Source organism: Pararge aegeria, chromosome 5 (genome assembly GCF_905163445.1).
Source record: "Pararge aegeria chromosome 5, ilParAegt1.1, whole genome shotgun sequence".
In the NCBI taxonomy this organism is placed as follows: Eukaryota; Metazoa; Arthropoda; class Insecta; order Lepidoptera; family Nymphalidae; genus Pararge; species Pararge aegeria.
The window spans coordinates 13,380,865-13,397,955 of record NC_053184.1 but is presented as its reverse complement, the minus strand read 5'-3'; the positions used below and the strand labels follow the sequence as shown (position 1 = coordinate 13,397,955).

The 17,091-nt window shown below is 34.1% G+C and overlaps 2 protein-coding genes across 2 annotated transcripts; one reads left to right on the top strand and one right to left on the bottom strand.

Annotated features, from left to right (window-relative positions):
- The first annotated feature begins 1,414 nt into the window (after nucleotides 1-1,414).
- LOC120623729 (myosin heavy chain, clone 203-like) lies at nucleotides 1,415-7,124 on the top strand. The gene is made up of 6 exons (XM_039889922.1): nucleotides 1,415-1,634; nucleotides 1,838-2,001; nucleotides 3,500-3,645; nucleotides 3,939-5,385; nucleotides 5,903-6,049; nucleotides 6,570-7,124. Exons 1-6 carry the CDS (start codon nucleotides 1,601-1,603, stop codon nucleotides 6,795-6,797), a joined length of 2,166 nt encoding a protein of 721 aa, XP_039745856.1. The 5' UTR covers nucleotides 1,415-1,600; the 3' UTR covers nucleotides 6,798-7,124.
- An 824-nt stretch (nucleotides 7,125-7,948) lies between these two features.
- On the bottom strand, nucleotides 7,949-15,962 carry LOC120623822 (neurotactin). The gene is made up of 7 exons (XM_039890079.1): nucleotides 15,786-15,962; nucleotides 15,050-15,358; nucleotides 14,621-14,762; nucleotides 13,674-13,849; nucleotides 13,060-13,132; nucleotides 10,672-10,822; nucleotides 7,949-10,347 (listed from the first exon to the last, which is right to left on the bottom strand). The coding sequence occupies exons 2-7, from the start codon at nucleotides 15,323-15,325 to the stop codon at nucleotides 8,910-8,912; spliced, it is 2,256 nt and encodes a 751-aa protein (XP_039746013.1). The 5' UTR covers nucleotides 15,326-15,358; nucleotides 15,786-15,962; the 3' UTR covers nucleotides 7,949-8,909.
- Nucleotides 15,963-17,091: the final 1,129 nt, after the last annotated feature.

The window sequence follows — 17,091 nt, the reverse complement described above, 5'->3', positions numbered from 1 at the left end:
TACCGGGAGATGTGGGCGAGCGCGAACGCTGGCCAGTTGAGCACTTAGCTCGACTAAAGGAGCCTGGGAGGAATGGAGCACGTCGACTTTAGGGTTTTTCCTGCGAGTACTTCGGCTTAAGTAGACATTTTGGACGAGTGTTTAGTGCGAACGCCCCCGTCATTATGGCATGGGCCCACGTCCGGACGACACGCGACTTCAGATATAGGAGCCACTTTTTTCTGCTAAAAAATATCGTTAAAAACAAACTAGGAGAGTTGAAATTGAGTTTATAATGGAGCGTAATAGAGATGCCTCATTGTCTTAGTGGTTAGTCTCGTTAACTACTGATGGTCCTGGGTTAGATTCCGGATCATGCCGAGAATTTGTATTAAAAAAAAATCGCAACAGTGCATGCTTTGTAGTTAGGTCCATTACCACTGAGGTCTGTAAGGGTAATTCCTAGCCCCACACTTACTTCTTTATTAAACGATTGATCTGTCTAACTCTAGACAGCTTCATCGTACCCATGTTGCACCTCTTTGTAACTATTAACAACCTATATTTTCTTTATGTAGAACACAGGTAAATCTTAATTCTATAGGCGACACACGTTAATATTATTTACAATATTCGGCATACTGTGATTACGGGCAATAGCTACAATGTCAGTGTGTTCCGCACAAATTCTGAGTTCGTCTAGTCAAACACTCAAATGGTTTTGAGTAGGGACACAACTGACCTCAATTATACTGCGTAGTATAATAGAGGTCAATGAAATACACCCACAAGCTATCCACGAAATCTATAAGAAAATAAAAAATAAACCTTCTTTTTGGTTTATTGGTTCTGCGCGCTGATCTAAATAAAAAAAGGTTATTTTTTTCATTTATTTTCCTTTAAAGGACAAAGTTCCTGTAGTTGTTTTGATTCGGTATGGCCCTGCTGGTTTGTGGTTTTGTATCAATTAGCAAGAATTAAATGAGATCAGCATCAAGAAAATATTTAAATTTTGAAAACGATAGACCGAATTTTAATGAAACTTTTCCCATAACTGAAGCGTCTGTTTGCCAATATAAAAAGAATATTCACAATCCGATTACCAGTTTTGCAAAAAAGCGATGACAAACCTACAATATGTAGTATATAAACCAATATTTTGTTTTTACTTCATATTTGTTTGGGATTATTGAAATAATATGTCAATATTTTGCAGTTTTATTATTATAATATTGTAATAAGTTGTATGTACATTGAGTTTAATGTATTCATCGTGTGATTAAAATCTGCGAGAAGTTATATTTTGTCTCGTATTATTGTCACAAAGTAAATAACTCCAATGAGAATACAAACTTTGTGGTTCTTGTGTTTTTACATGACGTGCTTTTTACCACAGACTATTTTTGGCAGTTATAATCTTAACATTGGATCGTTAAATAACGGTCATTCTATTCAACAATCGTCCATCAATACAAATGAAAACAAAAAAGCGCGCAATTTCACCGTCACACGAGAGGCAAAGTTATAGTAAAAAGTTGTAAAATCAGTTTGTACTGAAATTATTTAACATAGCTTGCATTTATCCACTTTACACTGTATCCAGGTTATTAACTCATCAATAATGTTTTCTAAAGCGAAGAGATTCGATTCACTTGGTAAGTTTATGTTGTGAGAACTTGTAATTCAATGTCGAATGTTATTTTTTTTATTAATTTACCAAATATTTAATTTAGTACTTAAAGAAGTTTAGATCAAATTCATAATTCACGTTGGTACTCATGTGAAACTTAGATATAAGTTATTTTTTAACTCATTACGAAATAAAACAGCTGTTGAAGACAAAATTGGTTTCCCACAGCTATGAAAAATCAACCAAAAGTTTCTTCAAAACGAGATTTAGAGAAAACTGGTGTTAAAGTGACTTCTATATCTAAACCAGCCAAAGCCATATCAACTTCCTCTAAAGATTTTGATACCCAATCCCAATGCAGCTCCACACACAGTATAAAATCTTTTAAAACGGTGAGTAAATTGTCTATAATATATAATATACTTTTTTAAATAATACAGCATTTTTTTAAAATGTTCTCTGGGGCAACCATACTACAATTACTACAATTTCCTAAAGCACAATTACCACTAAGATAATAATTTAATACCATAGTGCATAGTTTACAGTTATTTTTATTTAGGGCTTAATATTTTATGTTTGTGTCCTCAATAATAAATTTAAACAAACAATAACAATATTAATATTATTTTAATTTTTTGGCATTTTTGTTCCATAATTATAAATTATCATATTACATATGTCTAAAAAACTAACTTTAAAAAAATACTTATACTTATAAAGTGTGATGGTAGAAAGCCCAATGGCCATTTGATCTATGCACCTCAGGGTGCATACTCCGAAACATGCATTCTGAAAGAAATGGATAGATATTTCCAATTGTACGATATAATAATAATCATTTTCAATTTAATAACACAGTTATTGTTATTCACACATTATTGTACAGTCCAAATCAAACCTTATAACTTCTTAAAACTTTGTGTGTTTCAATCATTCAGTATTTGGCATCAGCGGGTGGTATGGGAGATGCTACACTTGCTGCTAACTGCCATATCAATTGTCTTAAAGAAGCATGTTGGTATGAACACATCAACAGCTTAAAAGGCCAGCTGATTAATTATTCCTCGCCTCAAAAACAAGTTGCTTAGAATGTAACTAACTAACTAGCTTTTATATTATTATAGGTAGCCCTAAAGACCTCACTTATAAAATTTCCCCTTGAATTTGGCCCCTTTTACTTTGAATATTTATAATTATTTCAAATATTTTTACTATTTTGATTTAGCATACCACTGGCTGGTCTGCCACTTTTAAAATTTTTTTTTTTATATATCAGCCACACATTAAACCTCTGCTGATAAATAGATGGACCAATACAAACAATTGTTAATTATTATACCTTTAAGACAAAAATATTTTAGTCAAATTTCCTAAATATATTCTGAGTTGTATAAGTGCTACTAAAAGTTAATTACAAAACTGAAATAAAATTTCCTGAAGTGTCTTGGCACTTAAACAGATTTTGTCTCTTAAAATAAAATATATTTATTGAGACCAGCTACAAAAGTAAAGGATTTGTGTGTGACCTCTATATTGAAAACAAAAATATATAGCAGACAGTAAGCCAGGTGTACCATAACTTAAATATTCAAACTCTTCCAAGTATTAAAAGTTTCTGGTATAATATGGAAATTGTTTAAGACAGATAGATTAGATTAGATTAGAGTTACTTTTTACTGGTAGTATGGTACTAAAGTATATCTAATCACACATTATTTGTCTCCAAAATGTCTTGGTATAAATAGCCCCAGAGTGCAGGTCTTCTAAAAGCCCAGTATTAATGTATTTTTAATATAATATGCACATAAGTATTATAAGTTATTTTTCTGTTAATTAATGTTAATGGTATGTAATGTAAATGGTAACAGATATTACTTATTTTTGCAGCCAAGACCAATAAAATCGGTTATTACATCCAGCAAAACTGTAAGTAGTGTAAAAAAGACACTTCTGCCACCATCCAAAAACAACATTAAAAAGTGTGACACCAAATTGCAAGATGACCTTATCCAAGCCTGTGAAGTGGAAATTAGGTGACTATTTTTTGTATTACTGTTTGTGGAACTTGACATTTTTCCATTTCCTCAAGAGGCTATAATATTATTTTGTGTTACAAGTAGCAACAAGTAGTAGATCTAAAGGTAATAGTGTGACGCACAAGGTCACTAAGGGTATTATAAAACAAAAAAGGCTCTTCATTACCTATCTTGGGATAATTACAAAATTTGCAGTGTAAAAATCATATAAATATTTTTTGCACATGTTTGACAGTGTGCAATTCATTAGATTTCTTTTGATTAATGTTGAATAATGTTTATTTTTTCAGGAATAAAGATTACACTATATCAGAATACAATAAACAAATTGATGATCTCAAAAATCAAATAGCTAAATTGCATGAAATGCTTAAACAAAATAGAGATGGAAAGGCTGAAGTCCAAACGCTAGACACAGACTTCAGCCATTTAACCCTAGATGATAATAAAAATAAGACTAAAGATAATCAATTAACAAAAGATGTGATTTCTGATCATACCAAAGAAATAATTAATCAGCTACAGTATCAGATATTTGAGTTAGAGATGCAATGTGAGAAGTTGGAACAAGAAGTCAGTAGCAAACAAGTTGAAATCACTTCTCTTGACGAAGTCATAACCATTAGAGATAGTTTGTGTGCAGATTTACAGAAGAAGCTAACTGACATGGAGTCCTGTCTGGAAGAAACACGCCAAAGACTAGAAATGGTTAAAGGGCATCATGCTCTTGCTCTAGAGGCAAATGAAAGTATTAGACGTGAATATAAAGCTGAATTAGAAACTCTTAAAATGAAACTTGATGAAGAAAAGCAAGCTATTTTGGCTAAAAGTAAGGTTGACCAAGAAATAATAAGACAAAAATATAATACATTGATTGAATCAATCAAAAATGATATCATAAAAGAGAAGGATGATAAAATTCAGGTTTTGGAACATGAACTGATTGTTAAGGAACAAGAAATAAAAGCTAAACTAGAGCAAATCAATGAAGCTACCCATGAGAAACTAAGACTGTGTGAAATACAGTTTGAGGAGAGAAGTAGACATCTTCAAGAGCATTGGTCTCAGCAACAAAAAGAAATTCAAAGTCTCGAAGATGAAATAAAGGAGTTAAAGTATTTGTTAAGCATTAAAGAAGAAAAGAATCAAATATTACATAAAGATTTGAAAAATATGCAAACAGAAAATGATGCCCTTAAGTTAGAACAGAAAAAATTATGTGACGAACTAGAAGATACTAAAGAGGAATCAAAAAAGAAGATCATAAATTTCGAAAATGAGATTAACAAGCTGACAGTTGAAGTCGATAGAACCACTAAAGAAAAAAATAAATTTGAAATGTCTCTGTCTGTAACCAGAGACATAGTTCAAGTTTTGACTATGCGCTTGCGTGAATCTGATAATGAATTAGAACATTTAGAGAAACAGATTTTAACATTAAAAAATTCAAAAGAAGGATTAGAATCGGAATTGGTCACCTACAAAAATACGCTAAATAACACAGTTCTGGAATGTAATGAATACAAAGAAGCTCTAGTGAATATATTGAAATCAAAAGCAGCTTTGGCTAAAGAACACAATCGTATTATTGAACACAATGTGTCCTTGATTGAAAGTTTACAGAATGTTGAGAAGGAAGCCTATCGTGAGTTGGGTTCTATAAAAGATGAACTAATAGAAGATGTCGAATTGCTTAAAAAGGAATCATGTTCGCAAATAAAAATGTTGAGAGGAGAGGTAAGAAAATTGATTTTTTACAAATTCCGTTTTTTTTGAAGTCCCTTTTAACTAACTCTTGTTCAAAAATCATGTTGGTTGGTTGCTTAATAATAATATTTCTTTATTTGTTAACTATTACCCATCTACACTATTATATAAAATTAAAATACAGTAATAATCAAAAACTAAATTTAAAACTTACATGAGATATTAATATTAAATATACAAAATAGATTTCTGGCAGCAGGGACATGGAGTTTAATATACAGCTTTTAAATTGGAATTTTTTTATTAATTAACTTTGTATATACCTGTTACTATTTATAATGTAACTTTACTCTAAATTGTAGTTTAACTAGTTTAGATTATTTTACTCTGATGATTCAGTGACACCCAATAGATACAAAACGTTGCATGTGAAATCAAATTAAATTGAAATAAATATGGATATTTTTAATACCAAGAAGATGACTTTCTTTTCAAGATGATTGTTAAAGGACCTTTAAAAGTCAGTATGTGTTGTGTGTTTCAAAAGGTGGAAAAGAAGCGGGTTCTTTGCGAGCTGGCCACGGAGCACGCGGGACAGGCCGCGGCGGCCGCGGAACAGGCGCGCTCGTTGCTTGCGCACGCCTCCTGCGAGATAGCACGTCTCGAGACCGACAACCGTACGCTGCAGCAACAGGTTAGACATTTAAAAAATAAAAAAAAATGTCGAAAGCTATATAAAACGTATCGCAAATGTGTCATATACGATATATTTCCAATAGCACGCCGTTGTCGACACTGATTTAAACCGCTGCAATTCAGAGCCGTAAAAAAAGTGAAATGTTTTCACTGTCTGTGACTTTATTGCGATATATCCAAATCGATTTCATTACATTTTTCTAAATCGATATGATCATATATAATTATTAGATAATATCGGCGGTTATATATATATATTTTATATACTTTTGGCGGTTCCCGCATCACTACATCAGGTATTACCTCAACAATTGATTATTTCTATTATTTGTACCAGTAAATAGATCTAGACTTCGCATGTTAAAGAGTAGCACAAAAGTAACTTAAAGCCTACTAACCTATATATGTTTAGCGGTTCCGATGAGTAGCTGTAACATACGGACAGACGTGTGTGTGAATTTCATTTATTTGTTGGCACTTCGCAGAAATTTGCTAAATTGTCTTACTTTGTTTAACAGATTCAAGACCAACAGTCGCTAGTTGTTGAGCTATCTCTCCTGCGTCAAGAAAATGAGGAGTTGACCATGACCCTCGCCAAACAGTCGTCTGTTATGGACAAAATGTTAAAAGACGCAGAACAAGTGCAAGCGAAACCTAAGTCGCCTTGCGTGATTCGAAAATCAATGAAAATTGGGAAAGAGAACATCCAAACTGTAATTTCGCCATTGCGAGAACGAAATCATTAATCGTTATTAAAATATTAGTTACTAATAATTGTTACAATAGTAATGATTATTATAATTACAATTTTTTTTTGATGAGCCTTTATTTTACTTTGTAAGATTTTATCGTGACTACATTTTGTAATTCAATTAATGTTTAACATAATAATTTATTTCCCGATTTTTGAAAATTGTTTTCATATTTTGTCGTTTATTTATTATTGTTTTAATTTATTGGTTATTAACATTCGAGCTAAAAAATAATTTTGCATTATATTGAGCTGGAATTGTCTTGTTGTTCTAAAGAATTGATCTGATTTTTTTATTCAGATGGTTTGACTAATATTAATATTTGGACAAAATTAACTGTGTTTTATTCATTTATCAGACAAAATAAATACGTTGAGAATAATAGCAATAAAATAGTGCCTAAAAGACGGGAGTCCTCTGCACGAGTTTCAGTCTAGTGACCATCATCCTATACGTTATCATGTGCCGAATGCCTAATCCTGCTGGTTCTTCACCAATCCCCGGACACTAGTAGTTACTCTGTTTTTTTTCGCCATATGGCATCAAAGCTATCGTTCCGCGCATTGACAAACAGGTACACTACAGGCCATAGCATTCTGAACTTATTATTATATTGTCCAGTGTAAGTATAAGCCGTTCAGGAATACTGGGAACACTGGATTTTCCGCGGTGGTTCAAAATGGTTTTATGTAGCTTTATCATGATGCACACATGAAATTATCATGATCCACGGCTGGGTGAAGTTGGACCTCAATTTCCCTGCACTAGTGGAAAAGCAGCGGTTACAAATTTTCGTCGATATTTCTTAGTTTTATTCAATTTTGAATATGAAATTCAGGAATGCGATGTAAAAAAGATATTTAATCATCCATCCAAATCATCTAGCCCCAAAGTAAGCGTAGCTTGTGTTATGGGTATTAAGATAACTGATGATTGGTTTATGAATAATATACATAAATGCTTAGATAAACACTCAAATACTGAAAAACATTCATGTTCATTATACAAACATTATCCAGTTGTGGGAATCGAACCCAGGCTTAGGCTCAGAAAGCCGGGTCGCTGCCCACTGCGAAAATCGGCCGCCGAGTAAACTAATAGGAAAAGTAGGACGATGATGTTTAAGAAGAGAAAAACCGTTTACAGCCTCATACATATATTTCATATACCAATTAACGAAATGAAGCTACAAAACTACGTATTCTAAAAAAGTGAATTACACAGCATGTGCGAGTTGCTCGAAAACATGTAAAAAAAATGGCAGTCTCGGAGTGACTGGCGATCAAAAATAAACGCCATTTCAATATTTGAGATTCATAATTTGGCATAGCTGCACATCAAACTTTAGCCTAAGCAATTAAAAATAAATACATCCAAAACTTTCAAGCAAATTACAATTTAATAACTGGCAAGAATACTTGGGGTCAATGTCATGATTAATTAATATACTTATTATTATCACTATTTCACACAAGATATAAAATCACTAAGAATTCTATTATAAATCAATACAAAAATTATCCACAGTTAATTCTTTGGATCATCAGACTTTAAAGTAAATCACTATTATTGTAGATATGAATACCATCTTAAAACTACAAATAAGACTCAAATGGAGTCTTAGTTTTTGGAAAAGTTATCTAACACTTACTACTCTTATCAAACTATTTTACAATGAGTATAAAGTATTTATAAAAGTAATAAAACTAACTACACATAGTACATAATTTCAGGTGGTACAAAAAATACTAAAGCGACTGTTATCTTAAATGTTGACATGAGATCATCGCGTTTTGATGGGTTTCGAAAATCAGTCTTATTAGTTCATTAAATTATTCCGTGAAAAAAGTTACACGCACTAAACAGCTTCGAGTTCAAAGTTATTATAATATCTATTTGAGTATTATGAAGTAAAACATCATCACATCATCCCAACGACGCGAGCGGCGATACCATGATATGATCAAACGGCGAACACTTGCATCGTAAGTACAGAGAAAGCTAGATTTACAGGAAAAAAGTACATTCAATAAAAAAAAAAACTAATACAGAAGTTTTAAGTTACACACATTGAAAAGTAAAGATTCTGGAAATTCATTTAGTGAATCAATCGACATGCGCGTGCCGTGGTACAACGTCTTTCTGTATGAGTAGATCGCACTCCGGGAGACCGCGATGCGGGAGGAAGTCTTGTCCCACCGCTATCAGATCGTGTTGGTCGCCCGGCAGCTTGCCGTTCCAGACGTAGTAGTAGAACAGCTGTTGGATGGCCGCCATAAAGCGGCGCTGTTCGGGCATCACGGAGTCGAAGGTGCCGAGGATGGCCTGGATGTCGGAGTCGATGTCGGCTAAGCCGGAACCCATCGCGCCGCCGCCCGCGCCTGCCCCTAGAGCCACGTACAGCGGCGCACTCAGTCGCATACGCGCCAGGCTAACAAGCGGGCACAGCGTTCGCACCGAAGAAATCAGCTCCACAAGCCCCGAGTACGATTTATTGAAAATTTTAAACACGTCCTCCGTCAAATTCTTCTCCCCTAGATAGCTTTCGTTGACCATTTTTTCCACAATTTCTGCCGTCCAATTTAGATGTTTCATTCGTAACAGCTCAGTGTGACCAGAGTGTTGGGTGGTCCCGAACACGATCGGCTTGAACATTTTCTCGTTGCCAATATTCTTTGCTTCTTTCTGTGCGTCCCAACGTTCGTAGGCGTGTGTCCGGAGGTACTGCCCGTCGAGTACTAACCAGGAGCGTTTGAATTCGTCGGAAGTCGGTAATGTACTAACGTCACTCCCCAACCACGTGTCGGGTGTCGCGCTTAAGATCTCCAGCTGGGATATGCGACGCAAGCAATCGACGTCGTTACACTTACTGATCTGTTTAAACTGTTCATTACTCTTTTGAGTTTGCTCCAAGGGTTTACCTGGGAAGATCACAGAGGGTGACGAGAGCCACACGCGCGAATACAGTTTATGGGCGTTAAGCACGGTGGTCAGAGCGGCGGTTAAGGTCGCTCCGGCTCTATGCCCGAGCAGTGTTACAGAGTCTGGGTCCCCTCCGAAATGCTTAATATTATTCTGTATCCATTTGAGCGCAACAAGTAAGTCACTCAGACCGTAATTGCCGGATGTGGGCGGGTATTTTGAGTTGGATAAAATATCTAGAGCTAAAAACCCAAAGGAACCGAGCCTAAAGTTGGGTCGCACGAAGACGACTTCTTTAGTGCGTGCATACATAGCCGACGGCTGAGCGGGACTGATGCCGCCCGCTAGCGTATTCGCACCGATCAGAACGACAACGGGTAACGGTGAATCGTATCTCACGTGGGGAGTAACTACATCCAGAGTTAAGCAATCTTCATCTCCTATGATGGTACCATTTTCCAAAAATTGTAGACATAACGGACCAGGTTCGTGGACTTCCAGAGTACCATTCCAACACATTGATATGTTATTCAAAGGCTGTGCATAGGTAAATCTCTTTTCTTCCACAGGAGGAGTTGCATATGGTATGCCGAAAAAGTTGTAGACCCCATCGTCCAGAATCCTAGAAAATAAAAAATAAAACATCTATCATCATCATCGTCCTCGGTCTATTTTAGCTGATGATCTGATTAGCCTCATCTTTTATTGGCTCTCAGGGACCATATCCAAAGAAGAGAAATTTCCAAACTCAACGATTGTTGTAAATATTATAGACCATGACATCTCTTGACATATCTTGACTGAAAAATCCATAGCACCTAGAAAAATTTTGGACTATGTAATCCATAGTCAAACATGCTAGAATAACTATGCACAAGAATAAAAAGGCAGTCAATGTTAAAAGGCAAATCAAGAAGGCTTTAAACAATTGTTTTATAGATCTCACCCTTCAATTAATCCGCAAGAGGTTTGTGTAGTGATAAAGCGACCGAGACGAAGTGGGCGCTCTAATGGCGGGCCGGATCGCGCGCCGATCACTATCCCAACTATGACCGCCAACAAGACTAGCAGTGTCACCCCGCACACCATGAGGTCATCTATAACATAACAATAAATAAGTCGCGTGAAGGAAAGCTTAGTCCTATAGATACCACAAAAAAAAAGTTTAAAAAGACAGTGTGACATGATCCCAAAAAAGAGCACAGGGTAGGCTACAAGAGGACAGTGACGTTTGAACGATACTAACGGAGAACTGTTAAAAGTAAGAAACATTTATTTTGATAGTTGTATACAATATTATGCTAGTTCTCAATATAATATTTATGTTATAAATGTGTAGTAATCAATTTATTTCATTAAACGTTGCATGTTATGGAATATAACAGTAAAAACCAAATTAACAAAATTACATGCAAAGGTAAACATATGAGATATTAGTGAGCCAAGTCAATAATATTAACTTAACGAAATGGACGGACAGTGGAGGCTTCGAAGTTGGTTTATTAGAATTTTAAGGAAAATAAAGTATGAAGTTGCTGTTTTTATATAGTGGTCTATACAATTGATGAATTTCTTAATGACAAGGTTGCTTGGAAGCATCCGGCTCCGCTTTAATCTCTCACAAGATAGAAAAATGAATTTTAAAATGTAAATTGTTGATGTTGGAAAAGAGCAACTTCTGAGTTTCTTGCCGGCTTCTTCTCGGTAGAATCTGCCTTCCGAACCGGTGGTAGGGTCACTATAAACAGACAGACTTGACGTTTCAAAAGTGCTTATAATAGGCCTACTTGAAATAAATGAATTTTGATTTGATTTGGTCATTGAACATGCGAAATTTAGATAAAAGTCACGAAACTTCAGTTCACTTATGCTGAAATTAAGATATACAGTGGAATTTTTATTTTATCAGTGGAAGCAACTGTGTTATGAAAATAAAATGTTTTTACATTCATTGTTTCATAGAAACTTGAATGGCAATAACAGTAATTATTGAATACTGGATCCGACGTTATTCTGACTTAGCACAGACATCATCTGCCTATATCAATTCTGCTGTTGGACGATTATACTACTGCACACGTTCTTTGTTAGTTTTATGGTTTCGTAATGAAAACTTCGTCTTGAACAATAAACCATTAGTAATGATGGAGGAGCTGAATGACTAAACTTTGGATGTTAGTTTACCAAAAATATTAAAATGTGGTTAATCCTAAAAAGTATAAAATAGAAATATGCAATGTAATTGAATTACGAAATATAGTATAAACATACATAAGTAGGTATATTTCATAAGGAATCAATCTGTAAAAATATGAAATCAAAAGAAACATATTTATTTTTCCATAGAAACGAATTCACTAAGTGTTTACTTATATATGACAACCCTATTGAAGATAAAAGACCGACGCACAAAGTAAATACGCTACGCGACGCGTACCTAATAAAGATACAGAAGTCACATGATTTAAATTTTACATGATGTGTCTGATTTCTTTTAGTAAAAACTATGACAGCGGTTTAGTCAAAAACTATTAGGTTTCCGTTTTACAGATAAGTTTCTGAAACATAAATACCTCATAATACCTCTAAAGCCTGTGAAGTATTATTTCGGTATTCATTTATATGTTGTATATGAATCACATAATATAAGGTACCCCATGAATTAACTGATGTGTAACCTGGTAAGAATGGTGACGTATGATGCAAATTGTCGATAGATCTTATGTCCTGTCAATCGCAAAGCCAAAAAGCCCTAAAGCGAAGCTCACACATAACATAGTTATGGTGACTACTTTGTGACTTTCTTGTGTTATTAAATTATTATTGAATTTGAATTTTTAAATTGTTTTTGTACGTTGTTAACAGCGGATGTCTATGGTGAAGAATTTCGACCAATGATGGCGAAACTCAGTAATCAATCTATTTTCGCCATTATTGTTCAATGATATTACAGAAGAGTTTTAAAGTTACAAGACCTGCAGTTATAAACCATACGTCCTCCATACTCGCCAAAAATAGCCCCAACCGATTAAGGTTTTTCCTATTATTTTTATTTTCTAAATCCCCTGCAAGGAAAAAAAAATTGTCCTCAGGAAGGGGTAAGTTTGTTGAAACACGAATGCATGAATGACTACTTAAATTGCCAGAAACATATTAAATTGGTACATATCTGATTTGTTATGTATATAATTAGTAATTATACAAATTGAATCATAATGATAATAAAAGAATTGTAAAGACGCAATAATATAAAGAACCTAATAAAATATATTAAATGATTAATTTAAAAAGGGAATTATTATTTTGTTACAGCGATAAATAAGTAAGCATTTACCTATTATGAACTTCTTTTGTCGAATCCTTTCTTTTAAGGGAAGCCTTGTAGCTACTTTTCCATCTTGTTCATCCTGAAATATTATTATAAATAATCATTTAGAACTAGAATTTCCAAAATATAATAGTTTTTAACCAGTGCTTTAAGTCACAATCAATACTTCCAATAGATTTATCACAGAATATGAGAGCATAGACCCACTAAAGAGCTCCAATACGGGTTGGTGGGCTACACTAGTCAACATCATTTTTAACAACTCATTACAGGGCATTGGGCCACTATAGTACACAGGTCTCCTCCCAAAATGAGAAATGTTGAGGGTGCTACGCTGGCTAATTGTAGATTGGTGGACTTCACACATCTTTGAGAACATTATGGAGAGCTCTCAGGCATACAGGTTTCCTCATGTATTTTTCCTTCGCCACTAACTTCGAAAATTTAAAGCACTTAGTCCATCGGAAAGTTAAACTGAAGAAAAAGGCTATCACAACGTTTGCACCACACAATTTTGTGCTAGAATTCAGTTGTAAGGCCATAATTCGAGAATAATCACAATATACTAGGCCTTGAGCTATTTAATTATATGAAATAGAAAAATATTATTTAAAACTTACAGCCACATCCAGTTTCACATTTTCCATTCCATCATTGGGTGTGTCGATTTTATCTTCCAGTGTCTCCATAGATGCGAGTGTGGCTTCAGCTGCTCCTGCAGAGCGCTTTTGAAACATTTTTGGGTTCATAAAATTAAATATTCCTAAGCGTTTTTTCTGCCCAGTATTATCGCCATCTAGAACACATAGACAAAATAGTAATCACTCTTAAATAGTAAAATATAACTAACTTATAACTTAATTAAAGTAAGAGTTGACATTACTGGAGAAAATACAATAAAAAAGAAATTATTGAAAAGTACTCATAATCTTTACATATAATAAAAACAAGTAGCCCGTGTTTTCATGCAGCCTTCACTAATGAACAGAGTGACTCATGCAGTAGGTGTAAGTGTATATTTTATTATGGTTTTCTGTCAATTGGCTGATACATATAAATATTTGTTAAAGATGCCATATCAACTTGGAGCTTTACTGGTTTATGCCGCAAAAATGATTAACGATTTATAAAAATAATGTACTAAATATTTAAAGAAATTATTATTATCTACAAAATAATCTGCAATGTCTAATAGTTATGGTTAACACACAATAACCACTTTTTGTTATAATTTGTCAATAAAAACATAGGTACAATCAAAAAATGGTGACATTCCTATCATGATATTAATCCTTATAAAAATTAATAGTTTTATAATTAAGATTGATTATGTACAAGCAAATTCCTTCATAAATTATAAAAAATGCTAAAAGCAAAAATAATGCTGTTTGGAAATAAAACTGGACCTAGTAGGTGGCAATTAAATTGGTTCTAATTTTTTTTAAACCTGTAATAATTAATTTGTTGCAGATGAAGTCCCGCAAGTCTGCTAGTATTTTAATAAACATAGTATTCAGGGAATGGACTTTGAATTTTTAATAACTATTAATATTATTGACAAACAAACCAGTTTCCTTTGGAGCTTGTTTAATAAATTTGGTAAATGGGCAAGTTTGTAAAAACTGGAAGCGCTGCTTGGATTTGGTTTCATCGTCAGTTTTATCCTGATTCTTTTCATTGTCCGTGTCTTTTTCAATAGCTTCCTCTTCCTGTACAAAAATAAATATTAAGAATAATGCATACCTATTTTTTTATGATTTCTACGAATTTATGAAAAGTATTTGGCTCCTATGATATTCAGAGACAAATTTGATAATCAGAAGGTTAATTTATTTTGCATCTAGGGTACCAATATTCTGAATTGGAAATGTATGGCAACAGTCTGTTTGAACAAAAAACTGTTTTTTATGTAGCCTTTTAGATCCATACAATTTTTAACTGTGGATAGGTAATTTATTATTATCAAGTTGAGTCATTTTAGACCATACATATATACCTTAGATTTTTCCCTGTCAGAATTTCTTGTAAAGAAACCAGGCATTTTAATGGCACCAATAGGTATAAATTTAGGTTTGACTTCTCGCCCCTGTTCTGTTATGTCCCCAGAGAGTGCTGTCTTGACTGGTCCCTCGTCATTACGGAGTTCAACATCATCATCAGCTAGATGTTCCACTTTCAGCATCATTTCTTTCTCTTCTGCCTCAATTTGAAGCTTATCCAGGGTTTTGTTGTCATCTTCATTTTCCACTTTATTTATATCAGTGGTGCTCATAGTTATGTTGAAGTATCACTAAGATTCTTGATTCTGCTCAAAAAAATACAAAATATGTCTATTTATCAAGTCGTAAAACTCTATAGGCCCCTATTATAACGTGATATTTATGTAGTACATTTTGAAGAATTTCGATGTTTGTTCATACCAGTTCATGACGATAATTTTAACGAGAAATATCTCAGCAATTTCTCTATCCATTCAATTAAATTTATTATTATTTATACCATATTTTAAATTATTTAGTATCTTGTCAGATGAATGTAGGTTATCGGCAGCATCCTTCTCAAACATTCATCAAATTAATAAGTAAGCTCGAATAGATAAAGTTATTTAATTGAAAACACTTTATTGGCTTCTCATAAAGATAAATGCATCGGCAGGCTGAGAGAAGAGTTGTAAAGGTTTGTCGTAATTATTGACAGTGCCTACAACAATAAAAAGGTGAAGAGACACTTACGGCATAAAGAAATGGTAAGTAACGCCTAAAGAACACTATTTTATTAGCACTGTATGTAACTCATAAAAACATCAAATGCACCGGATATCAAAATACAATAAGCGGCTTTTCCGTTACGGAATTATCAACGCACCGCACCGCTTCGGTCGATTGAATACATTCACAGAGCAGAAAAAAATGCAAAAGCCAAAAGCACTTTAATGCTAAGATAATTAGGTATATACTCTGTGTAAAATATGATGCATTTGCGTAGACAGAGAAGTAACTTACTTCTCTGTCTACGTGCATTTGATTACATAGACGAAATGTGAAAGTACCACAAATAATCCCAAAGAGGATATAAAAAATTTAAATTTTTTTTTTATAATGATATAGGACAAGGTACTTACAAGTTAATTTTAGTACTGGGTGCAATTTTTATACGTAGTTACAACTATTGCCCACAATTTCTTTCAAATCCCGCAGTGATCGTTTGTTATGCTAGATAATCAACTTTATATTTTCAGACCGGCTCGGCTTTTAAACCACGTGTACACAATATACAAAAATGAATGCTATCCTACAGAAACGGCTACCGTTGTTTTTCGGGGATAAAGGGTCGATCTACACGTCGCCTCGATGATTTTATCGCATTGGCGGCCCAACTGCAGTTCTAATGCCCATTTTTACTAAACCTAGGCATTGCCTAAATCGAATGCGAAATGATTTAGGCGATGTCTATGGAAAAAAAGTTTCACTAGGCATTGCCTTGTTCGTCGTTCGTGAAAACTGACATTAGACTATTTTCTCTAGGAATAGAAAGCAGTGTCGAAGTTTCACTGCGGCGTCGCAATGCATGTGCATATGCGTAAATTAAAGATACACTTTTTAACCTACCCAACCATGCCCACCTTGCCTTTGCCTTGTCTCTGTGGCTACAAGTGGCGTGCGATTCGGTGCCTGACCGCACCTGACCTGGTATCCTAGTTTCTTTCCAAACCGAATTTCTTTAAAATAACTAGGTGCAGTAGATGAGACGAAAATATATAACAATAAACGATACACACTTTCGCAATTTTAAACTAGAAGAAGAAAAACTTTATTGCATTCAAAACTTGATGGAAAAGAGACAGTAATATGTTTACAGTAAAGGACATTGTAGGTATGCGAAGGCGGTCTTATTGCTGCAAGCAATCTCTTAAGCGCAACCCTTGGGAATAGGACTTACAGCAAGATAACAGGATAGTGCTAAGAGGGTAAGAAATACATATATTATTAATATAACGCTAAAAAATACATACCAAAACGTAACAACTACTACTACTAT